Raw genomic sequence first — 12257 nt, 5'->3', positions numbered from 1 at the left:
GGGATAGCTTCCCCTGTAGCTTAACTATATTTAATCAAGTGTACCTTGTAGCTTAGATTACTACATTTTCCAAGTCGCTTGACCATCACTGGACATTTGCTACACCATGCTCATAAATATTAGCCGAAATCAGCTCGTATCCTGAAAAACTCGGAATTTGGGCCTCTCATTTCGTAGTATCACTTTACTATAAAAATATTAAAAATTAGTTCAAACCCATTCTTTTCATCCCGATTCTCAGGATTCTTTATCAAACAGACAGATTGTTACGTTTGGCCGTTTATAATGAAGATGTCATAGGAAAAAATTGGCGTTAATTCCAGCTGAAAACCAAATCATACGTAGCGCGTACAAAAGCTATAATAAGACTGTACTGTACTTGGTGAGGAGATGCCTGTGTTCTGAGTTTTGGAAACCCTGCTCAGTTTTCTGTAAAAACGAGTTAAAATACGTATTTTTGTACTGTAATAAATCTCTCTTCGTCTGGGGGAATCCAGGAGTCCTTTGATGGTCTGTCCTCGCTGAAGCAGCTCATGATTGACCGGAACCGCGTGGAGGAGATCCAGCCCGGAGCTTTCTCTCAGCTCGGCTTCCTCAACCTGCTCTCGCTTTCACACAACCAGCTGGTCTACATCCCCAACATGGCCTTCCAGGTACGCACACCTGCGAGCACTTCCTGCTTGGCCGTCACGTAACATCTCTCCTCTCCTGGCAGGGTCTGCAGAACATCAAGTGGCTTCGTCTAAGTCACAACTCTCTAAACTATCTGGACACGGAGGCCTTTGCGGGTCTTTTCACACTCAACCGTCTCAGTCTGGACCACAACGAACTGCAGTTTTTCCCCACGGAAACAATGACCAGGTTGGTGAACAGTAAGGTTCAAATCCAGTGCGCCAACCTGAATCAAACGCTTGGATTATGCCCTCTTTTGACCCAGATTACCTCAAGTGACCCGTGTGGATCTGGGTTACAACCCCATGACTTACCTGGGTGAGGAGTCAGTGTCCATGGTCAAGCTAACCCACCTTTTCCTGGACCACATGTCCCTGCAGGACCTGGCCAACACAGCTGTATCCAAGTCCCCCAGCCTGACCCACTTGGACCTCAGCCACAACCAGCTACGTGTCATCCAACCCTTCACCGAGGGCACCCCTAAACTGGCACGGATCCACCTGGCTGGGAACCCCGTCTACTGCAACTGCTACATGCGGCCGCTCAGGTTCCTGCCTACCTCCATCAATGATTTACCGCCGTTCTGCATACCCCTGCGCTGACCCTTCTTTGCACTTTTTCTTTAGGGAATGGGCTATCAGCCGGAAGGTGAAGTTGGTCGGCACATGTGCAGGACCCTCACATCTCTCTGGAGAGAACCTGGAGGCTGTCTACCCACAGGAGATGCGCTGTCAGAGCCAGGAGGCCATGCTGAAGGTGGAGTTTGAGGAGGCAAATAGACGGGCGCCACCGCCTACAGAGGAGCCGGAGAAAAAGGTCAAGTGTCCTGCTAACTGCGTCTGTGACGTGAGTAATGTGTTTTTTAAACATAATGACATAAATATGCCATATCCCGACCAAACTGCGTCTGTACCACTGGGTACTGATTCACGGAAAATCAGACGGTGGCATATTTTGATAACTTTGTTGCACGTGACGTCTCGTCCGGTCGGCACTTTGCTCACTCAAGCACTTGGTCAGGAAACAAGGAGTCAAGCACTCAGCAGCACTGCCTCTAGGTAATGTTACAATTTTCAATCCCAACAAAGCAAGAAGAAGGTACTCGAAAGTACAGTAAGGCTTCACTTTTTAAAATGCACTAGCTCGATGCTAATTGATTTTGGATTTGCCATATACAATCTACTGATTAGCATTAGCCAATTTAAGTGGCGTTTTAAACACCTCCAAATTTGGTAATCAAATCTACAACAAAGATGCACATTAAAATCAAACAGATGCTGTGTGATAAATATAATACTTACAGTATTAACACTTTCTAGGACTCAACAAAACACAAGACTGGCACATTCAACTTAATAGCAAAGACTACTTACTGGCTAAGGCAACACGCAGTATCTTATACACTACTGCAATCTAACGTCTTGGAATTGCAACTGAATGGAAAGTCTACTATATAATACAGTATAGTACTTGCAAATGAGATACATATGTGTTAAAAAGCACATATGTACAGCACAGCTCATTGCTAAATATAAAAAATTTAAAATTTCGTTTTTTTTTCTTTTCTTAAAATAATAAGCATTTATTAATTCATTTGAACACACACAAAAAGTACAGAAATTTGGTACTGTTAAGAACAAGTATCGATTCAAGTATACAGTACCAGGAATTGGTACCATATTGATTCAGAAGTGAAACGTTTTTCACTTCGACACCACCCCTGGTGATACTATTATATTGATACCAAACAAGTAAACACAGGATCAATATTGCCAATATGGATATGAATACTTTTTACTTTAACACTTTTCAAAATTATTGAATGATTTTTCTTTTAACTTTACATTTGTACAAGGTGATTAAATCACAGGTCAATTTTTTTTAACCACATTGGTGTCAATGATATCAATATTTGGCTGCATCTGCCCGTGTCAACTGTCCACAGTCACAATTTTATTTGTCCCACTCTCAACATGGGTGAAAAATGGTGCGTGTTAGTGTGTTATGATGGAGTCAAAGACAGTTTCATCAGAGTTGACATTATTGTGGGAAAAAAACTAAATACTTTTTTGCCACATTTACAATTTGCAAACAACAGGAGGATGCTGTATGAGGTACATCGTTGTGGTCTACAACGCTTTCTTATGTCCGGCATGTCTTCAGGCGGAGAACCATCACTCGTCCTGTGAGAACCGCGCCCACACCAAAGTTCCCCGCGGTTTCTCTGCCAACACGCGGCTCCTTGACCTGCGTGGCAACAACTTCCACTACATCCCTAGCAACAGCTTCCCTGGCGTGGCCCAGGTGGTGTCCCTGCACCTGCAGCGCTGCAAGGTCGTGGATGTTGAGAATGGCGCTTTCAGCGGCATGAAGGGTCTCATCTACTTGTACCTCTCTGAGAATAACATCTCATCCCTAAACCCTGAAGCCTTTAAAGGTGAAACACATTTTATGGCTTGACTTTGGGGTTGTAAACGATATACGATGTCAGCTTTTACCACTATTGTGATAATGCATGTTGATGACACATTCTAGTTGTGTGCCGCAAATTTGACAACGACAAGCGCACAAAGGCGTCCTTAATGCAATGTAGCATTCTTGCTAACGGCAATGTCCCTCCACAGTGCGAAGCCGCTTCTAAATCACTAATCCCTGCTTCCAATGCAGCGAATAAACGTTTCTTACAAGTATCATTATCACTGCAGGACCAGAGGATAAGGAATAATAGCGAAACATGCTACACTACACACCAATAAGATAATACCAAAGATGCATAGCTAACTGCTAAGGTATAGCTCTTGGATGTAAACAGAGGTGGGCGGATCTAAATAAATATCAATTGTAAGGATACCAAGTATAGTATCAGTATTTGGTTGATACAACAGTGATTAGATTAATCATTTTTATTACAACTAAATCGAGGTTGATTGGCAACACTAAATGGTCCCTAGTGTGTGAATGTGAGTGTGAATGTTGTCTGTCTATCTGTGTTGGCCCTGCGATGAGGTGGCGACTTGTCCAGGGTGTACCCCGCCTTCCGTCCGAATGCAGCTGAGATAGGCTCCAGCAGCCCCCGCGACCCCGAAAGGGACAAGCAGTAGAAAATGGATGGATGGATTACAACTAAATCGTGTTTTATCCTATTTGTTATTGGTTACATACTGAGCAAACAAGAGTCAGTAGTTTCTGCTTTTTTTGACTTATTTTGCAATATTGACTTTATTGTACATTTTCTATGTGATAAAATAATTGATTTAAATATATAACTGATATTCTTACACCACCAGCCTGTGTTTTTTTCTGATAATAATTGTGATCAAAAATGAAATCATTAAATAATCTTAACAATTTGAAGTATCAGTATCAGTATTGGTATGACCAATACTGACCCTGTTACTACTTGGTATTAGATCGATACCCAAATTTGTATTATCGCCCAAAACTAATGTAAAGTATCCAAACAACAGAAGAATAAGTGCTTATTACATTTTAACCAGTGGCGGGCGGTGGGTTTCTCACCTAGGCCTTCCGTGTCCGACTTCACCTCTCAAAATACCGTAATTGATGTCACCACATGGACACGGCTGGAGATACTATACAGAAACACACTTGCACACTACTGGGCATTGAAATCCCTCAACAGTGTACAAAAGGGTCTATTTTTGGGCGCATTTAACATTCAATAAACCCACTTCAGCAGTTAAAACATATCTTACATGGTACTGTCAAAATTAAAAGAATTGTATAAAACAAATGAAACATGAAAAAATAAAGAAATATAATATTTGAACTCACAATTTTAGCACCCATTCGACGCCGTATAAGCCAGTGGTACCGTCGTAGTCGTTTGATTCGTGTGAAAGTGGCGGGCAAACCCTTTCATCGCCGGTGTTGTGCCAAAATGTGATTGCCTGCCAAAAATGTATTTCCTTCGCGGGAGCGCGCACCGCTACTTAATCCTGCATTGCTTAGCTTCCTCTGTCCACAGCGGATTACTAAGTGTAATACAAACATTTTATCTGTGTGGTTATTGTACTGGTGAGTTTTCTGTGGCTTTCTATGGCTCCGGTGTGATTGGATACTTACTTGGGACTCCCAGGTGAGTATCCAATCACAGGACGCGTAAATGTCAGGGCCAGCTAGAAGGCCTTATTGACAACAACTCGTGATCTGATTGGCTATTGCAATTGTCTATCAACTGTATGTGCCCGTTCGCTTACAGTGCACAGACGCCCGCATTGTTGATTCTGAAGGCCCCGGCAGATTTCGTGCTGCATGGCAACATAAGCTTGCTGAATTCTGATTGGATACAAACTATAACCTAAAAACAACAGCATTGGAAAGAGCATAATATGACATTGAGAGAATATGAATACTTTTAGATTTTTAGGGAAAGTAAATTAAAAATTACTTTTATCTTTAATTATGATCATGATTTCTGGTTATGTTAGGCCAGCAGAGAAGGCCTTGCTGTCACTGACGGCACACCACTGATTTTAACAGAAGTGTAGATAGAACATGTTACAGCAGAAATTAACCAGATATTAACAGTGCATTAGCAAGTACAAACGTAGATTAATAATAATTTTGAGAAAAGAATACAATCGGAAATGACGCAATATGTTACCGCATACTTGAGCAGTTAAATTAGGAGCCTCTGTAACCTGTTTTGAAATGGTTATATTATAATTTTTATGACAAATAATATATATATATATATATATATATATATATATATATATATATATATAGTGATGTACATCGTTATGGTAGGAGGCTGCAATATATATTGTGATATAGATTTTAGGCCATATCGCCCTTCCCCTACTTTTTTTTAACTTTATATCATTGGTTGGAATTTGCAGGCCTCCCTCAGCTGACTTACCTGCACTTGGAGAAGAATAGCTTCAGCATCTTCCCTAAAGGGGCCTTCAAACTGCTCCCGGGGCTTCTCACGCTCCATTTGGAGAATAACTCCATCGCCAAGCTAGAGGCAAACATCCTGAGCGGCGCGGAGGGCCTCAGGTCTCTCTATCTTAATGGAAACGCCATTGACCACGTTTCTCCTAAGGCTCTGGAGCAGGCCAGCCATCTGGACACGCTCCACCTGGCAGGGAACAAGCTGAAAGAGGTGCCTACTGAAGCCCTGAGCAACACCAGGAACCTGAAGGACCTGAGGCTCTCAAGAAACGCCATTCGATGGGTGGGACCAAACGCTTTCCAGCCTTTAGCGAGCTCGCTGAGGGAGCTTTATTTGGATAATATGGGGCTGGAGAAGGTGAGTGGAGGTACTTACTTTTAACGTGGAACTTAAACCTCCTGGTGGTTTCATGGTGTCGTCCCTCACTATCAAGATGTCACAGAGCTCCCTGGCAGGCTTGGCTTTGAGGAGTCTCTTCCTGGAGGGCAACCAGCTAGAGCAGGTACCTGACCTCCACCCGATCACCTCTTTGGAAGTCATCAACCTGGCGGACAATCCTCTGATGTGTGACTGCCCTCTGCTGCCACTGCGTCTGTACGTCTTTACTTCTCACACACACATGCAAACTACAAAACCCAAAACCAGTGAAGTTAGCATGTTGAGTAAATTGTGAATAAAAACAGAATACATTGATTTGCAAATCCTTTTCAACCTATATTCAATTAAATAGACAAGATTCTTAACGTTAGAACTGGAAAACTTTGTTATTTTTTGCAAATATTAGCTCATTTGGAATTTGAGGCCTGCAACATGTTTCAAAAAAGCTGGCACAAGTGGCAAAAAAGACTGAGAAAGTTGAGGAATGCTCATCAAACGCTTATTTGAAACATCCCACAGGTGAACAGGCTAATTGGGAACAGGTGGGTGCCATGATTGGGTATAAAGGCAGCTTCCATGAAATGCTCAGTCATTCACAAACAAGGATGGGGCGAGGGTCACCACTTTGTGAACAAATGAGCAATTACAAGGAATTTATGGATTTCACCATCTACGGTCTGTAATATCATCAAAAGGTTCAGAGAATCCGGAAAAATCACTGCACGTACGAGATGATATTACGGACCTTCGATCCCTCAGGCGGTACTGCATCAAAAAGTGACATCAGTGTGTAAAGGATATCACCGCATGGGCTCAGGAACACTTCAGAAACCCACTGTCAGTAACTACAGTTGGTCGCTACATCTGTAAGTGCAAGTTAAAACTCTACTATGCAAAGCGAAAGCCATTTATCAACAACACCCAGAAACGCCGCCGGCTTCGCTGGGCCCGAGCTCATCTAAGATGGACTGCCAGTACTAACATTAAATATCTTGTCTTACAGTGTTATCAATTGAATATAAGTTGAAAAGGATTTGCAAATCATTGTATTCTGTTTTTCACGTGCCAACTTCACCCTGATCCTGCTGGTTTTATTTTGCTTATGTAGACAACGCACCTGCTGAGGATAGGAGTTATTTGGAGCATTTAGTCAATAATTTAGGGACAGTCAAGGTAAATTAATCATGTAGTGGCCACGACTTTAAATTGATTCTGTCATAAGAGGTTAAAGGAAAAAATGTTTTGTTCAGGATGAATTGTTCTAACAAGACATGGGCTAAATCATTGCATAATTACATGATCGTTAGGAATTAAATCCGTTGTGTGGAAATACATTCATTATTAAGTACTTAGGCAAAAAAGAATGTACTGTAAACAAGTCAGCTATTTGTTATTTTGCATGTGTTTGTTTAACCCTCGTGCAACATACTCTTAAGATCTAACACACATACTCTTAAGCTCTAACAGGAATCCGCTCATAACAGTGTCATGAGTCATCAATAATATTTTATTGTTTTAAAATCAACACTTGCAATATTTTTAACCGCTTCAGACCTATCTATTATAAAGTTTACATTATTTTTAGGTTTTATGGCTTTTTTTGTGAAAAATAGCAAATGTTTTTTAATAACGGGAAAAGCAAAATATGCAATATTTCTAAAAAATAATATGCAGAGTAGAATATTTGAGGTTGGGTAATTACAGCCTAGAACTGGTCCATAATTCATTGTATTTGTTTATTTGAAAATGATCCCCATCAGCTGATGCCATGGCAGTCAGCTACTTTTACTGGGGTCCACACAAAACTTTTTAAAACATTGCAAAACACATTAAAAAATTTTAAATAAAACTAAACGATTGTACATGAGTTAACACAATAATTTACCAGTCAATGTATGTATAAAATATGTTTTAAAAAAAAGGATACAATTGCATCAATCAATGTCAAAAATTAACACAAGTACCAACACATGAAATAACAAAACTTAATGTAGTTCAATGTTATTGCCTCAACTGTGGTCATTTCCATTCCAGGAAATACTTTTCCACTCTTTTTCTAAAGCCTGATACAACTTTTATTAGACAGATATTGAGTGGTATATTATTCCAAAAAGCATTGGCTCTATAAATTACTGTTTTTTCATTGAGTCTGTCTTTGAACTATAGGTATGACCACATGACCATATATTGTATTGTAACTATGTGCATCAATACAATAGTCGATCTGGTCAAACAAAAATGAGGGCAGTTTTGAGTTGGTTTACCTCCCTGCTTGACACTCAGCATCAAGGGTTGGAATCTGGGGTTAAATCATCAAAAATTATTCCCAAGCGCGGCCACCGCTTCTGCTCACTGCTCCCCTCACCTCCCAGGGGGTGGAACAAGGGGATGGGTCAAATGCAGAGAGTAAATTCACCACACCTAGTGTGTGTGTGACTATCAGTGGTACTTTAACTTTAATGCAACAAAAACATGTGGCCAAACCTGAAGAAATAATTTGCTTAATAGTGAGCTATGAGAGGCTAGAATGCATCTTATCAATACTAGTTCGACTAAAATCAAGTCTAGCAGCCCTGTTTTGAGAAATCTGTAATTGTCCATCATTGGTCCATAATTCATGACAACTTTGATCTTTATGCAGTGGACAAGTAGACACAAAAAATATATTTTCACAGCGTCTACTGAGCCAGAATGAGCCAGAAAGCTGGCAGGACTTTAATGAGTTTACAAAGTCTTTATATAGATCTGTCCAAAATAATTTTCATTGCATTTTAACTCATATACGCTCATGAAAGCTCTGTTTACATCCAATTCTAAGAATGTTGCAATCAAAAAACACAATGCAATTTTGTCCGTTTTGGGCCCTAGGTGTGCACAAGCATTAAACTACTGCAATACAGATTATTCTTAAAATACGTATATTCAGTATTGAATATAGGTTGAAGCAAACTTTTTTAACTTTATATGGCATCTCATATTAACAGATTAAAAAATTAGCAATAGATTTATTGCAAATTTCTTTTAGTGCAACAAATGTATTTAAAAGCCATTGTTTTCATTCTACCTTCTTCTTGACTAAAAAAAAAGGTAAAAAGTTGCTCTAGAAATACATTTAAAACTGATAAAAACCTATTTTTACAATAACTAATCAATATATTATTATTATCACACCATAGCAGATCTATGAAATTACCTGAAATATTAGTTAGAAAATGTTTCATTTTGTCGAGCTAAATAGAAAGAGTGAATTATTTTCTGACGTCTCAAATGTACATAATTTATTGAATTAACATAATAAATTAATTCATAATTTCGCCCATTGTTTATCAAAGAAATGTAGTCCATGGTTAGTATTTATTTGTTGTTGTATTTTTCCATTTAAAACTGATATAGATAATGGATGAATTGAGTTTACAGTTATTCTAGTAATCTACCTTTACATTTGTTTGTCCAGCTAAACTGAAAACATGGATTTTTTTTCTCAAATAAATATAATAATCATATTTCCTTTGATCTTTCTGCCATGTAAAACTGATACAAACAATTGATGAATTAAGTTACCACCTAGTAAATATAGGAAATTACCTCAAACATTTGTTATTTTTTATTTGTCCAGTTGAATTAAAAAAGTGGATTATTCTTGAAATACATCTAATTATAATCATATTTACCATAGTATTTTCTGCCAATTTGTTAGTTTACTGTAGCAGAATAACTTTTAATAAATTTTTTTAGTGTAATCATTTTAGCCCTTTCTGCAGTTTCAAATAATTGTATTTTTTTAAAATTAATATATTTCTGTGTTTGTTTTATAGTTAAATGTAAATGTCGCAGACCCATCAGTCTAAACCAAATTTCTCCTAAGGGAGACAAGATAAAACATAATGACAAAATTATAAAATGTTTCCATAGTCCATCAAGAACATAATTGTCTATACCAGTGGTTCTCAAACCTTTTTCACCAAGTACCTCCTAAGAAAACACTTTGCTCTCCAAGTTCCACCATAACAACTAACATTAAAAAACAGTGGCGTATTAGGGCTAATTATTCATTAAAAACAAGGCAGAGGTATTATTTAGCAAGTATATTTAATATTTTTTGCCACTGTAACATTACACACAGTTTGAACAGTAACACTGTTAGTATATAGGAAAACAAAACACTGCACTTTAATCTACTGATTTTTTTGCGTTCCACAGTTTGAGAATCACAGGTCTATGCTAAATTGTCATTGTATTTCTATTGTTGTAGCTGGATTGAAAAAGTAAACCTGAAGGTACGAGCCACCTGTGCCAACCCACCTGAGCTAAGGGGCCGCAGAGTCCAAGACGTCCACGTTTTCAAGGCATGTCCAGGAGGTGACGCTCTCCCTTCTCCTCCCAGCATCGCCCCAAAGCGAGCCAAGGCGCCCAAATTTACCAAACCTAAGCCGACACCCCTCAGCACCTTTAAGCGGGGCAAGATGCTCAAATCCAAAACCAACCTTGGCAAGAACCCAAGACTTAAAGCTGGAAAGAAAACCAAGAGACGCAGCCTGGTGTGAACCTGCAGTGTGCTATTATACTTTTATTTTGAAATAACCCATAGCATTAGATGCACATTCCCACTGAGGAGGTTTTTAAAAAGCGATGGTCAATACAGAATCGTGTGACATTGGCTTGCAAAGCTAAAAATATCTGTTTAAAAATAAAAAGTAAAAATGTCCAAATACATACACTGCATTGTAACGACATTGATCACCACAACCACAGCTGCACTAAAGACAAAATGAGGTAGTTTAACTGCATACAACTCTACTGACAAGCATAATTTAAATGAATATATTGACTTTTTTCATATATATTTATTTTACTCACTCCAAACAAGAGAGTTCAGCTTTTCTTCAGTCTTTAATGGTTTTAGAACCATTTTGCTCTTGTATTCCACCTCCTGTTCTACTGGAGCTCGACTGGAGATCGGGGTCTCCATCTCTATGTCCTCCACTTTTACTTCCACTTCGCTGACTGAAGAGAAAAGACTCATCAGGTCAACATACAGTACAGGTTTATGTACATGTTTTATGCAGCTTAACCTCCTGAGACCTGGCAATGTTTTGTTTTTGCACATTTCACAGCCTTACTTCAAATACAAACACCAGACTTGCAAATAATACTGAAAAAACAGTAAAGATGGTAGGGAAGCAAAAAGATGCCACATAATCAGAAAAAGTTATGTTCATACTGATAAAGCTGACGCACAGGCTGTTTTTTATTTATATATACACAGGTATACTCTATGTATGCATACATATATATATATATATATATATATATATATATATATATATATATATATATATATATATATATATATATATATATATATATATATATACATATATATATACACTACCGTTCAAAAGTTTGGGGTCACATTGAAATGTCCTTATTTTTGAAGGAAAAGCACTGTACTTTTCAATGAAGATAACTTTAAACTAGTCTTAACTTTAAAGAAATACACTCTATACATTGCTAATGTGGTAAATGACTATTCTAGCTGCAAATGTCTGGTTTTTGGTGCAATATCTACATAGGTGTATAGGGGCCCATTTCCCGCAACTATCACTCCAGTGTTCTAATGGTACAATGTGTTTGCTCATTGGCTCAGAAGGCTAATTGATGATTAGAAAACCCTCGTGCAATCATGTTCACACATCTGAAAACAGTTTAGCTCGTTACAAAAGCTACAAAACTGACCTTCCTTTGAGCAGATTGAGTTTCTGGAGCATCACATTTGTGGGGTCAATTAAACGCTCAAAATGGCCAGAAAAAGAGAACTTTCATCTGAAACTCGACAGTCTATTATTGTTCCTAGAAATGAAGGCTATTCCACAAAATTGTTTGGGTGACCCCAAACTTTTGAACGGTAGAATATATATATATATATATATATATATATATATATATATATATATATATATATATATATATATATATATATATATATATATATATATATATATATATATATATATATATATACACACACACACACATCTATGTACATATACACATATATAGACATCTATATACATATATACACATACACGTACTGTATAAATATACACACATACTGTATATATATATATATATATATATATATATATATACACACACACACACATACTGTGTATGTATGTATGTATATATATATATATATACACAGTATGTGTGTACATATAAATATATATATATATATATATATATATATACACATACTGTATATATATATATATATATATATATA

General features: G+C 37.9%; 2 protein-coding genes across 4 annotated transcripts in view; one reads left to right on the top strand and one right to left on the bottom strand.

Annotated features, from left to right (window-relative positions):
* The window catches only part of chadlb (chondroadherin-like b), a 26795-nt gene extending 16111 nt beyond the window's left edge, over positions 1 to 10684 (top strand). Inside the window, exons 4-11 of the mRNA XM_062056172.1 lie at positions 498 to 653; positions 716 to 861; positions 938 to 1219; positions 1299 to 1518; positions 2836 to 3109; positions 5538 to 5950; positions 6027 to 6187; positions 10224 to 10684. Of these exons, the coding sequence (XP_061912156.1) occupies positions 498 to 653; positions 716 to 861; positions 938 to 1219; positions 1299 to 1518; positions 2836 to 3109; positions 5538 to 5950; positions 6027 to 6187; positions 10224 to 10515 (1944 nt within the window). The 3' untranslated portion in view covers positions 10516 to 10684. The remainder of the gene's footprint in view (positions 1 to 497; positions 654 to 715; positions 862 to 937; positions 1220 to 1298; positions 1519 to 2835; positions 3110 to 5537; positions 5951 to 6026; positions 6188 to 10223) is intronic.
* Positions 10507 to 12257, bottom strand: part of l3mbtl2 (L3MBTL histone methyl-lysine binding protein 2) — a 27724-nt gene continuing 25973 nt past the window's right edge. For all 3 annotated transcript variants that reach the window (XM_062056171.1, XM_062056170.1, XM_062056169.1), the window contains one exon: positions 10507 to 10975. In XM_062056171.1, the coding sequence (XP_061912155.1) occupies positions 10821 to 10975 (155 nt within the window). In that variant the 3' untranslated portion in view covers positions 10507 to 10820. The remainder of the gene's footprint in view (positions 10976 to 12257) is intronic.

Source organism: Entelurus aequoreus, linkage group LG08 (genome assembly GCF_033978785.1).
Source record: "Entelurus aequoreus isolate RoL-2023_Sb linkage group LG08, RoL_Eaeq_v1.1, whole genome shotgun sequence".
Lineage (NCBI taxonomy): Eukaryota > Metazoa > Chordata > Actinopteri > Syngnathiformes > Syngnathidae > Entelurus > Entelurus aequoreus.
Note: the sequence above shows the minus strand (reverse complement) of the source record. Positions and strands in the feature narration are given on the sequence as shown.